This window comes from Populus trichocarpa, chromosome 9 (genome assembly GCF_000002775.5).
Source record: "Populus trichocarpa isolate Nisqually-1 chromosome 9, P.trichocarpa_v4.1, whole genome shotgun sequence".
Classification (NCBI taxonomy): domain Eukaryota; kingdom Viridiplantae; phylum Streptophyta; class Magnoliopsida; order Malpighiales; family Salicaceae; genus Populus; species Populus trichocarpa.
Genome location: NC_037293.2, coordinates 9,761,275 through 9,773,165, shown reverse-complemented (window position 1 = coordinate 9,773,165; position 11,891 = coordinate 9,761,275). Strand labels below are relative to the sequence as shown.

The following is an 11,891-nucleotide window of genomic DNA, read 5'->3' as shown; positions in this document are numbered from 1 at the left end:
CAACATCAAAGTATGAATCATCCTTTAATACAAAAGCAAGAAAATCAAATCATGTCCTTTTCAAATTCGCTCATGTGTAGGATGCAATGGATTGGATGGAGTTGGGCCTTGTCTTCTCGTATACTTGATTTGAATGGAATTAGATTGAATTTCAATCAAACACTATATAATTCTAGTAATTAGGTTAAATTTCTAATTCTTTCCAGCCCTTTTTTTATATTCATGTACATATGAATTATCTTATGCAATGAGTTATTATATGTAATAAAATTTAATAATGTATATATAAAAATAAAATTGTGAAATCATTGTATTATTTATTTGCCCGGTCAGGATATATTGAAGGATGGGACCGTTATGAATGGGGGGTATCACAAGCCACCTCCATCCATACCCGCCATCATGGTGAGAGTCGGGCGGGCGTGTCGGGCCGGTTATTGTCCGGGTCAGGCAAAATTGCGATCCCGACAAATCTGTAATCACAAAGTAGTGGCATTATCGTAATAATCCCCTACACCAAACCCAAGAGTTAACGACTAATCACTTAACGTCTCCTTTCACTTTTTGTAGCTTGTATACGTCGAAAAAACACAGACTAGTAGTCTCTCCACACACCCTCTCTCTTCCTCTCTCCCCTTTCTCTTACAGCACCAAGCACTAAACTCGCAAAATTTCCTCTATTTTCTCAGCAAAAAAACACTAAAATTTTCTTTCCTTGACATTTCCGAGAAAGTTCGAATCCATGTCGGATTCAGATACTGAAACAAACATCACCGCCAACCACTACAACTCTCTCCCTCACAAACTAGCCTCACAAACGCCATTTTTGAATCTTAAACTCTATGTATTAATCGCAATTCTCTTACTCTGTATCCTCTTGGTTTCTTTTTCAATATTCCTCTGTGTTCGTTTACGCCGCGCGGCTAGAAAACGCAATAAAATGAGAGTGAAACACAGTTCGGGTTCGATCCCATTAGTGTCTAAAGAAATTGTGGAGATTAAAGATTTGGTTTTGAAAAATAAAGAGAAAGATGAGGGGAAAATGGGAAATGTGGGTTTTGTAAAGATGGAGAATGTTGGTGGTGGTGGTGGTGGTGATCTGGAGATGGGAAAGAAGAGTGGAGAGAGTGGTTGTAGTACTGACGACGTTTCGTCGGTGGATGAAAACATAGGATGGGGTCGGTGGTATAGTTTGAAAGAGCTTGAGATCGCGACACGTGGATTTGCTGAAGAAAATGTGATTGGTGAAGGAGGGTATGGTGTTGTTTATAGAGGTGTTTTGCAAGGTGGGTATGTGGTTGCTGTCAAGAATTTACTTAATAACAAGTGAGTATTCGGTTTTTGTTTCAATTATTTTTTAGTTTTTGTATATTTTGTTCTAATTGTTATAGTTTCTGTTTTCCTTTTTGTATTTAACTGCTTTGTTTATGATGGCAAAGTTTTGGTCTTTTGATGATGGAGTAGTAGTGGTTGTCTAGTAGGGAATTAAAGTAGAGGGTTGCTTTGTTCTTTAGTTCTTTTTCATTTTCATTATCCAATGGTTTGCACTTCCTCAACATTATCTTAATACCTTTGAGCTTAGGAGGCTTTTTTGTTTTTTCTTTTGTTTTTTTTGACCTTTCTCTTTTTGTCCTTTCGATTTATGAATGGCAAGGCTTTATTTTCTTATTGAAATGACAAAGGATCGATCTCATTAAACTACTTATAGTTTTTCTTTTTCTTTTTCTTTTTCTTTTTTGGAGCTGAATTGGCTTTGGAATTTGGAGTGAAGAAGCGAAGGGTTTTTTTTTCGCTGTTGGAGAGAAATTCGAATATAAGAAATCCTGAAAATGTTACATGATTTTGTAATGTAATCAATGCTAACTAAACACTGTTGCTCTGATTCGTTACAGGATTTTTTTTTTGTTTTTTCCTAATTATTGTTACAGAGTTCTCTGACTAGGTTATGAATATTCTCATCAAAAGCTCAAGTCGTGTAATATCTGTGCACTATAAGAATGATCTGGTTGGAACTTCATATGCTGTGAACTTTGTATTTCCAGGGGTCAGGCGGAGAAGGAGTTTAAGGTGGAAGTTGAAGTCATTGGAAAAGTAAGACATAAGAACTTAGTGCGCCTAATTGGGTACTGTGCAGAAGGTGCTCGCAGGTATTTCTCACATCCAAGTCCTACCCATCTATTTTAAGTTCAACGAAATGAAATTTATCTTGTTCATTTTCATGGGAACTGTTTCTGGCCTTGCAGGATGCTTGTTTATGAATATGTTGACAATGGAAACTTGGAGCAATGGTTACATGGTGATGTAGGTCCTGTTAGTCCTCTGACCTGGGTTATTCGAATGAAGATTGCAATTGGGACAGCAAAAGGGTGCGGTACTCTAGGCTCTAGTTTCATGTCTTAGTTGTCCTCCCAGTGATTGATCAGTAATAGTGGGGCTAATTACTTTTTGCTTTTCATGTCATATTGATTTTAATCAGTCTATCTGATATATCTTCATACGTGAGCACCTACAAAGTTCAGTCTACAGAATTGCCATCAATTTTGTCGTTGCAGAAGTTTAGTGGGGGTAGTTTTAGTTTGTGTCGGTTGTGTTATTTTGTGCTTCCATTCAGATTCACTCTTTCTTGAGGATTGATTTTTTATTCTTCCTCGGCAAAGATTAAAGAATTTTAGTCATTGTGAATAGACAATAACATCAAAGATCAGACTTTAAATTTCCCCCCTTCTTTTTCTTAATCTTTCCCATTGAAAAATTCTTCTACTCTTTTTGTACCTGAACTTTTATGTTTCCCATCTCTGATGCAGGCTAGCCTATTTACATGAAGGTTTAGAACCTAAAGTTGTTCACCGGGATGTAAAATCCAGTAACATACTTCTCGATAGAAAATGGAACCCCAAGGTCTCAGATTTTGGATTGGCCAAGCTCTTGGGTTCTGAAGCAAGCTATGTGACTACACGTGTCATGGGGACATTTGGGTGTGTATCTTTTCAAAATTGTATTTGAATATTTGTAATGAGTTGGTCGAATTTAAATTTGGATAACATTTCTTTATCTTTACTCTACACTGACACTCATTTTATCACCATTTGCTCCAGATATGTATCTCCTGATTATGCAAGCACGGGTATGCTTAACGAGGGGAGTGATGTATACAGTTTTGGAATTCTTCTTATGGAGATGATTACTGGAAGGAGTCCTATTGATTACTCCAGACCAGCTGGAGAGGTGAAAACATGTTTCCCCTTGTAAGCATCTGTATTGAAAACTGAATCTCCGTCGTAACACCCTTTAATTGGTTTGTCAGATGAACTTGGTTGATTGGTTCAAAGGAATGGTAGCAAGTCGTCGTGCAGAAGAGCTTGTAGATCCCCTCATTGAAGTGCAGCCTGCTCCAAGGGCTTTGAAACGAACATTGCTGGTCTGCCTCCGGTGTATAGATTTGGATTCCTGTAAGAGACCAAAAATGGGGCAAATTGTTCATATGCTTGAGGCAGACGACTTTCCTTTTCGTACTGTAAGTCCTCCCATGCTTACTATTTCATGCCATCATTTTCATCAAAACTGTTTGATGTGTAAGCTTTACCTAATTCCATGGTGTGATGTCCAACTAATGTTACTTGTAATTGAATTCGCATCGTCTGTGTTGCTTACATAAGCAATACAGCATATTCTACAGATTAGATTTTGCATAGCCTTGTAGTTGGCAAATAAACCATCAAGATTCTAAAAATTTAGAAAAGCATATTTTTGGACTAAATACAAGACAGAGTCACAGAAAGGATGCGTTTTAGATTGGCTAAGCTTTGTAATTTCAGTAACATGGTAACTCTTTCCTCTTCAACAAGAAAGTACACAAATTCCTTCTTTTATTTCCTTTCATCTGCTTCAAGCTGCTATTTGGTCTGTGCAGGAACTTCGAGCAGTTCGAGAGAATGATCCTCCACCTTCCACTGATTCTATCTCTGACAAAATTCCACATCCAACCAAGCTTGCTGGTAGTGGTGCTGATGTAGAGAGATCAAGGCGAAGATGATTGTTCACCATCTGAAACCTAGTAGTTGCTGAATTCAGATTATTTTGCAGTATAATTTTCCACAAATATACGAAGAAGTAATTACATGTCTTCGATGTGCATATATCATGTTTACGCCTCCCACCTTCTTGGTTGTCTTTCTTTGCTGATATATTGCAGCAAGTAATTAAGTGAGCTTTGTAAATATTGACATGTTGACAAGTAATTTGCAACCTGCTTGATATGAATGACATCGTGGAATGTTGGATGAAGGCTAGTTGAGCTTAAAAGTCAGTATATATTTCACCCCTTTTAGATGCCTTCAGATTCAACTTTCTCAGTTGTATTAATATCCTTAATGCAGCCATTAATCTTCGATTTGCTTGGGCTTGAAGATAATTTTGACTCCAAGTATCTGGGGATTTTGAACTTCAAAATTCAACTGGTCACCAAGTATCCGGTGGTGCCATGTTTTAGAAGCGACAAAATGCTAGGTATCCAGTGGTGCCATGTTTTAGAAGGGACAAAATGCTAATGCTTCAAAATTCAACTGGTCACCAACCTCATTGCCAAAGACCGTGCTAGGGGATGAAACCATCTGTCACCATCATCATGGTAGCGATTCTGTTTTTTCCATCCTTTTATGGGACTCGCGGTGTAGCAGTTACTGTTGCCGAGTCCTATCCAGCAGCAATTACCCACTTCTGCTCCAGAGACCGTGCGTCGGTGAGTGATGCGTGCACGGGAGGCGCTGGATCGGTGTAGCGGTGGTATTTAAATTTGAACCAGGCCATATAAATGCATGGAATCGCTATATACAAATGAAATTATCCGATCATCATTTATTCTATTGTAATGTATCATTAGCCAAGCTAGCAAATATATATGATTTCTTTAGCTTTGATACTTCTAGATGTAATAGTTTATCTCTCCGTTTTTTTAGTTCATTATTCGACTTAATCGACTTTCAGACTTGGGCTGCACAGTGAAAATGACAGTGTCTCGCCTCGTTCCATAAATCCAACTCCATCTTTTCCTGGTTTAAATTCGAAACCTAACTATCCCCCTCTTACGTAAGAGAGGTATCCCTTGTTCTACCAAACATATTGATGTGGCGGAATTTTTGGGATATATCACCATTAATAAACTCTTGTCCCTCCCACATGGTCAGCATTGAGAGTATCCCCTCTCGAGACACGAAGGAAATCAATGGTTCTCTGAAGTGGAGTATGAGTGGAGGAACCTATTCTAGCAAAGCAACAATGATGATGTTTTTATTCATGTCCTGCGTCTAACGCGTATCAAAACTCTCCTTTTATGATAGCTTTTATTTTTTTATTCGTTATAAAATTATATTTCATTTAAAAAGTATTATATTTATTATTTTTTAATATATTGATGCGTTAATGTCAATGAAAAAATTTAAAAAAATTATTTTAATATATTTTTTAAAAATATCATTAACCACAACAACAAACACACAAAAATTATAAAAGGTGCTTAATTAATGAATCTATTCACTTCATTGATTTGTACTAATTATTTTTATTAAATTTTTCTCTAAAATTAACTGTTGAACAAATTAAATAATTGTAATAAAAAATTATAAGAAAGTTCAGAATTAATTTCAATTATGCTGAATGCTCTTCAAATAATTTGGGCAATGAGGGTTAATCGGGGGCTATCAATCACACGAATCTCCTATCCTTGACCCACACTCCCGTCTCCCCCGCTTTAATTAACCACGACTTCATCACCGAATTTAAAATATAACACTGGTTTTCACGTACATTTGTATTTAATCTTCTGCAACAAATAGTGAAGTCGTCATAATTCACAAGTAGCCACCTAGCAGTTGTTCGTTCTCACGACGTTAAATCAGCCAAGTTTCACTCTGAAACTAACACGTGTCACTATGGAAAAACCCGCCAGAAACTCCAAAATTACCATCGCCACCTTCTTCTTTTCTTTCCTTTTTGTGCCTTTCGGTGCCTAATTACGGAAAAGGAAACAATAGAGAGAGAACATTCTCTCATTGATTACACGCATAAAGCATCCACAAGCTTCCCCGCCAGATCTACTATCTGAAGCAAAACTACACCGTTTTGCGGAGAGAAACCTTATCGGGTTTTTAGAGAGAGAAAGAGAGGGATTGGGAGGGGGCGATGGAGGAGAAACTGATAGAGAGGCTAGAATCAGCGGTGGCGCGATTGGAAGCGCTGTCTTTGAGGAGTGGAGGTGTGGCTTTGAGTGGCGGAGATGATTCCGCGGCGACGGATCCGTCGATTGTGGCGTTTGATGATTTCATTGGGACATTCTTTGTTAGGGTTTCGAGTGCCGCGGAAAAGATTGGAGGGCAAGTTTTAGAAGTCACGAGGATTCTAGAACAAGCTCTTAATGTACAAAAGGAACTTCTCATCAAAATCAAGCAAACTCGGGTACTGATTTATTTATTATGTTTTGGAGGTTTTAGTTTTAACTTAAGAAGTTGGCGCCATTAAAATGTATGTGGTTTTTTTGGCTTTAATGATAGAAGGACAATATTGAGTTTGAAGTGATTATGTAGCTTGAATTTGATCGTGATTCGTTGTATTAGATAGCTCGTGAAGTGAAAGAATTATAGTTTGATTTAGGTGGTTTTGGCTGATTTGAGTTTTTTTAACCGTCTCTAGAGGGATTTGTTAATATTTTGCTGGGATGGTTTAATCATATATAGATTTTGTAGTTTTAACTGTTTGCATGATCCGGTACATTTTGATTTGTTATGGATGGGCGTTGAGTGAAGTCTGATTTAGTCTCATAATAAAATGTAGTTTGACAAATCGGTTTTATTTAGTTCCCCGTAAATATTTTCTTTCGAATGAAAGATTTGATGAGAATGGCCTTCTCCCCTTGTAATTAGAACTTGAAATGATACGAGAAAGCATGGATATTTCGGTTGGTAAGAAATTATTTGAGAAATCACTGGTAATTTTAGATTTGTGCAAAGTGTCTTCTCTGAAATAGTGTTTCGTTGACAAACTCTAACTTAGAATGGCTATTGTTGCATGATAATGTGCTAGAATATTGAATAAGAAAAGTATATCATAATTAGGGAGACAAGATCCTTATGTGATTGTACTTCTTTAGAGGTGTGACATGGACATAGATTTCTGTATGTTATCATTGTTCTATGTTGGTTAATGTTGTTGATGATGTAAGCATTGAAAGAGAACTTGAAGAGGGAATAAAAAAAACGGGTTACTATAGAAGTAGTGAAGGGTACAAAAGATTGGATAGGGGAGGGTTGTCTACTTTTGATTTCATTGGCAGTATCATTTCCACTGTAGAAATTGAAATTTGGTGATGTTGAATGACTTGTTCTATTTGTGCAGAAACCTGATCTTGCAGGATTGGCTGAATTTCTCAAGCCATTGAATGAAGTGATCATCAAAGCAAATGCGATGACAGAGGGAAGGAGATCTGATTTCTTTAACCACTTGAAGGCAGCTGCTGATAGTCTCACAGCTTTAGCTTGGATTGCTTACACTGGAAAGGATTGTGGTAAGGGCATTTTGTAGTTACTTCTACATTCTAGTAGCATGTAGTTCTTTATCTCTTTTTTTTTTATTTCCTGATACTGCTTTTTTCTTATTTGAGGTATGAGCATGCCTATTGCGCATGTGGAAGAAAGTTGGCAAATGGCTGAGTTTTACAGTAACAAGGTACTTTATGATTTGCTGGATCCTTGCATCTCACTATAGGGAACTGCAACAAAGTAGAGATGCTCTTCATTACTGTTAGCTGTAGGAAGAAAACAGAACTGGTAGCTTGAAGAGGATGTTTATGGAGCAGAATTAGCCCCCAAACCTGCATTGTTTTTTCTCTTTATTTTATTTTGACTATGCCACATGACTTTTATCCAAGTCATTAATCTGTAGACCCTTGCATTCTTATTTTGGTGTTTGATATCTGCATTGAACTGCTCTGTACCCACATTATCTAATTGCACATGAAAACAAGTTATTTAGTGAGCGAGGAAACTACATTGATTTTTGCAAACTTTTTGCGCTGTAAAATTCAGATTCTTGTACAGTACAAAAGCAAAGACCCAAACCATGTTGAATGGGCCAAGGCCTTGAAGGATCTATATTTACCAGGTTTGAGGGACTATGTTAAGAGTCATTATCCCCTGGGCCCAGTTTGGAGCACTACTGGCAAAGCAACGGCCTCTGCTCCATCAAAAGCTCCTGCACCTCCACCTCCTCCACCAGCTTCTCTCTTCAGTTCTGAATCTTCTCAGCCTTCATCATCAAAGCCAAAAGAAGGGATGGCTGCTGTTTTCCAAGAAATTAGTTCTGGGAAGTCTGTGACTACAGGTAGTCTTTTTCTTCACCTTCTAAAAAAAAGGTCCTCAGCAAAGGATATCGTAGTTCATCGATTTTGGTTTCTTTCTTCCCAGGTCTTAAAAAGGTCACAGATGATATGAAGACAAAGAACCGTGCTGATAGAACTGGTGTTGTTGCTGTTACTGAAAAAGGAGGCCGCGCTAGTGCACCTTCTTTCTCCAAGGCAGGGCCTCCAAAGCTAGAGCTTCAAATGGGTCGTAAGTAAGTGTCTATCATTTTCAAAATGATTTGATTTTAAATTAAAGCATCAGGCTAGCATGGGGTGTGATTCATATATTATCTCTTTGGTTGCATCTTCTTGCAGGTGGGTCGTCGAGAATCAAATTGGAAAAAAGAATTTAGTAATTGATGACTGTGATGCAAAACAGTCTGTATATGTTTTTGGATGCAAAGATTCAGTTTTGCAGATTCAAGGTAAAGTTTTAATCTGTGAGAATGTATAAATGCACGCCATCCATTTACAAATATTACTCAATGTTATTTTCCTGTTTAGAAAGCCACAAGCAGCTTATTTTGGCTCTCACTATTTGCAGGCAAAGTTAACAATATAACAATTGACAAATGCACCAAGATGGGGGTTGTATTCACGGTTAGTATGAGAAAGTCTGAAAGAAACATGCAAATATGGTTTTCTGCTCCGTGGTACCATTACACCTTTTGAGTTGAATGTTTGTTTTATTGGATAAACAGGATGTGGTGGCTGCTTGTGAGATTGTGAATTGCACTGGTGTTGAGGTGCAATGCCAGGTATGTTATTTCAAATTATGTTTGGCTTTGTCATTACTGTTTTGGTAATTGGACATGTATAGTTATTGATGCTTAGTTTATGGAATACAAGCATGATCTAAAGTTACATCTACCAAATTTGTTCCCTGCTCTAGGGTTCTGCCCCAACAATTTCAGTGGACAACACGGGAGGCTGTCAATTATATTTAAGCAAGGATTCCTTGGGGGCATCTATTACTACTGCTAAATCTAGTGAGATCAACGTATTGGTACCTGGTGCAGAGCCTGGTGGTGATTTGGTATGTTTCCAACTTTTAGATTTGTTCCTTCTATGTTTGACTACAAAGATTTTGTTCGTCGCTGTTGTGTATGTTGCTTTTCTTGTCTTTCTCTTTGGGTTGGGTGGAGGTCGTAATGCTCAAATCCTTCTCTCTCTTAATAGCCAGCTCAAATCACAATCAAATCCCTTTTGTTGTACTTTTGAAGATTTTTGCTTTGTAATTTCCTTAGAAATGGCTTACCATGTCTTCATTTGTAGGCGGAGCATGCTTTGCCACAGCAGTTCATTCATGCATTCAAGGATGGCCAGTTTGAAACCACTCCCGTCTCCCACTCTGGAGGGTAATGGGTCGAGTTCCTGTTGCCGATGCTGGTTTCTACTTTTCTATTTTATTTATTTAATTTCTTGGATGGCTAGGGGTCGCTTCAATGCATTTTTTTTCCCCTTTGATTCGATTTGATGTCAATACATGATTGTGACACATGATAGAGTGTCTGCTGTTTATGCCCTTCTTTGTTGCTTGGGTATATCACACTTTTGGAATTTTCTGCGTGATTTTTATTTGCAGAGTTTGCCTCTTAGTGCCTGTCGTGTTGCAAAGTTCTTGTAATTGCCGTTGTGTTGTAATGAGAACGAGTTGCTGCATCATTTTGCGTTGTCAAAGCCTGTTTTTTTTTTTTTTTTCCTTTTCATAATTCTATCCCTTATCTATCTTCTGCTGATAAACTGAGGCCGGCGCCATCCTGAAAATCGTCATTGAATTCAGAAAGTTAAAACAGCCTACTGAGACATAAACACGTTGATTGCATGTAATAGATGTTGCCCAGCAAGAGCTGTTAAATTCAATCCTGGTTTATCTTTTAGCCTGGGCCTTTTAGCTTTATTAAGCAGTTGATCCGACAACCAACTCCGGGAGGTAGAAGCTGAGGTGTATTCGGTTAGTACCATTTTTTTATTTTTTTGAAAAAGAAAATGGTTTTGAGATTATCAATGAATTGATAACAGTGGGATTCGAATTTGAGACAACCTGGGTTTGAAGAGTATCATTGAGCTACGATGGTCTCGATGCTGGTATTGCAGTTTTATCTCCATATTAGTTCATTGTAAGTTAGAAATAGGGATGGCAGTTTTACTCAATCCATTCCATGATTTTATGTGGTTTGTCAATCAACCAGGTAAAATAATCCTTATGGTTTGACCAGAGTCGGATACGGAAGGATGTGATTTTTTATTCTTCAATTTAATGTATAAATTTTATTCTTATTGTATGATATTGTTTTGTGTATATATTTGAAATTTAGACTATTTTATTTTATGATTAATGTATGAGGGTGCTTATATTTTATTTTTGTAAAATTTATTAAAAATAAATAAATCCAGTGGATCATTCGCCTAGCAGAGAAAGTCTTTCATCTGATCATATCCAACCAGATCGGAGGTGGGTGATGGATACAAGAGGAGCAAAATTCAGCTTTAACCCCATCCTAATGGTCTCTAGTAAATTTGACTCGGGAGGGTCAATTAGCTAGTGCCTTTGCACTAGCTGGTCTTGCAATTTGAACGTTACTTTTTGAAAGGCCGGGTGACGTAAAAATCAACTTTCTACACTGGGAAGGTTGTGGTAGCTGAGGTCGGCCGAAGATGGCTACCTTTTTCCATGTTTAGTTCTTCACTGGAGTACAAGTCATGTTGGATTGTTTAAATATTTTAAAAATTAAGAATACATCCATCTTGATTATATGTTCGTTGACGATAACTTTGTTTCTTCTTGTGGAAAAACTCAATCTAAATGGGCTGTAGCTTTTTTACGTGGGATTTATATATAAAAAAATTGAAAAATATGTAAAATTTGCTTTTAATGGTGGACTTTTGTGTATAAAATAAGTTGTATATATAAAAAAATACAACACTCAACCATATTATATTTTCAAACACACTAAGAGATCGTTTTGTTTCTATGGTCCAACATACTTTTCATAAAATTTGAATTTTATTATTATTTTTTTAGTATTTTTAAATTATTTTGCTGATATTAAAAATAATAATAATAAAATATTATTTTAATATATTTTTAAATAAAAAATACTGTTAACACAATATTAAATACTATCCAAATATCTAGCCTGTGAACACTGTATATATATCCCCACGCGACTAGTGACCGTTGTTTTCAGCTCGGTACTAGACTAGACTTGTGCCAATCATCGTCTTGACGCGGAATACGGTTCTCACGCTAACCTGATGACGAAGACTTGTATTTTTAACCACAGATTAAACGTATGAATGAAGAAACATTAAAACATTGGAATGATTTAGAAAAGACGTTCCGGTGGCAATTGCCAATCAGCATCCGAAATTTAAAGTAGAATTTTAGTACTTGAAGTCATGTGAATTATTCTACGAAACTATCAAACACACACAAGAAGATATTTTAATTTTAAGAAATTTCAAATTCATGTATTGATTTCCCGAGCTTTTTTTGAAA

General features: G+C 36.9%; 2 protein-coding genes across 2 annotated transcripts; both read left to right on the top strand.

The window, feature by feature from the left end:
* The first annotated feature begins 576 nt into the window (after window positions 1-576).
* LOC7456377 (probable receptor-like serine/threonine-protein kinase At4g34500) lies at window positions 577-4,284 on the top strand. Its single transcript, XM_024607966.2, has 7 exons — window positions 577-1,326; window positions 2,043-2,147; window positions 2,244-2,366; window positions 2,805-2,975; window positions 3,096-3,225; window positions 3,305-3,514; window positions 3,911-4,284. The coding sequence occupies exons 1-7, from the start codon at window positions 743-745 to the stop codon at window positions 4,031-4,033; spliced, it is 1,446 nt and encodes a 481-aa protein (XP_024463734.1). The 5' UTR covers window positions 577-742; the 3' UTR covers window positions 4,034-4,284.
* A 1,593-nt stretch (window positions 4,285-5,877) lies between these two features.
* Window positions 5,878-10,069, top strand: LOC7456378 (cyclase-associated protein 1). Its single transcript, XM_024608092.2, has 10 exons — window positions 5,878-6,450; window positions 7,387-7,555; window positions 7,652-7,716; window positions 8,076-8,370; window positions 8,454-8,601; window positions 8,705-8,814; window positions 8,934-8,989; window positions 9,091-9,147; window positions 9,282-9,425; window positions 9,665-10,069. The coding sequence occupies exons 1-10, from the start codon at window positions 6,178-6,180 to the stop codon at window positions 9,749-9,751; spliced, it is 1,404 nt and encodes a 467-aa protein (XP_024463860.2). The 5' UTR covers window positions 5,878-6,177; the 3' UTR covers window positions 9,752-10,069.
* Window positions 10,070-11,891: the final 1,822 nt, after the last annotated feature.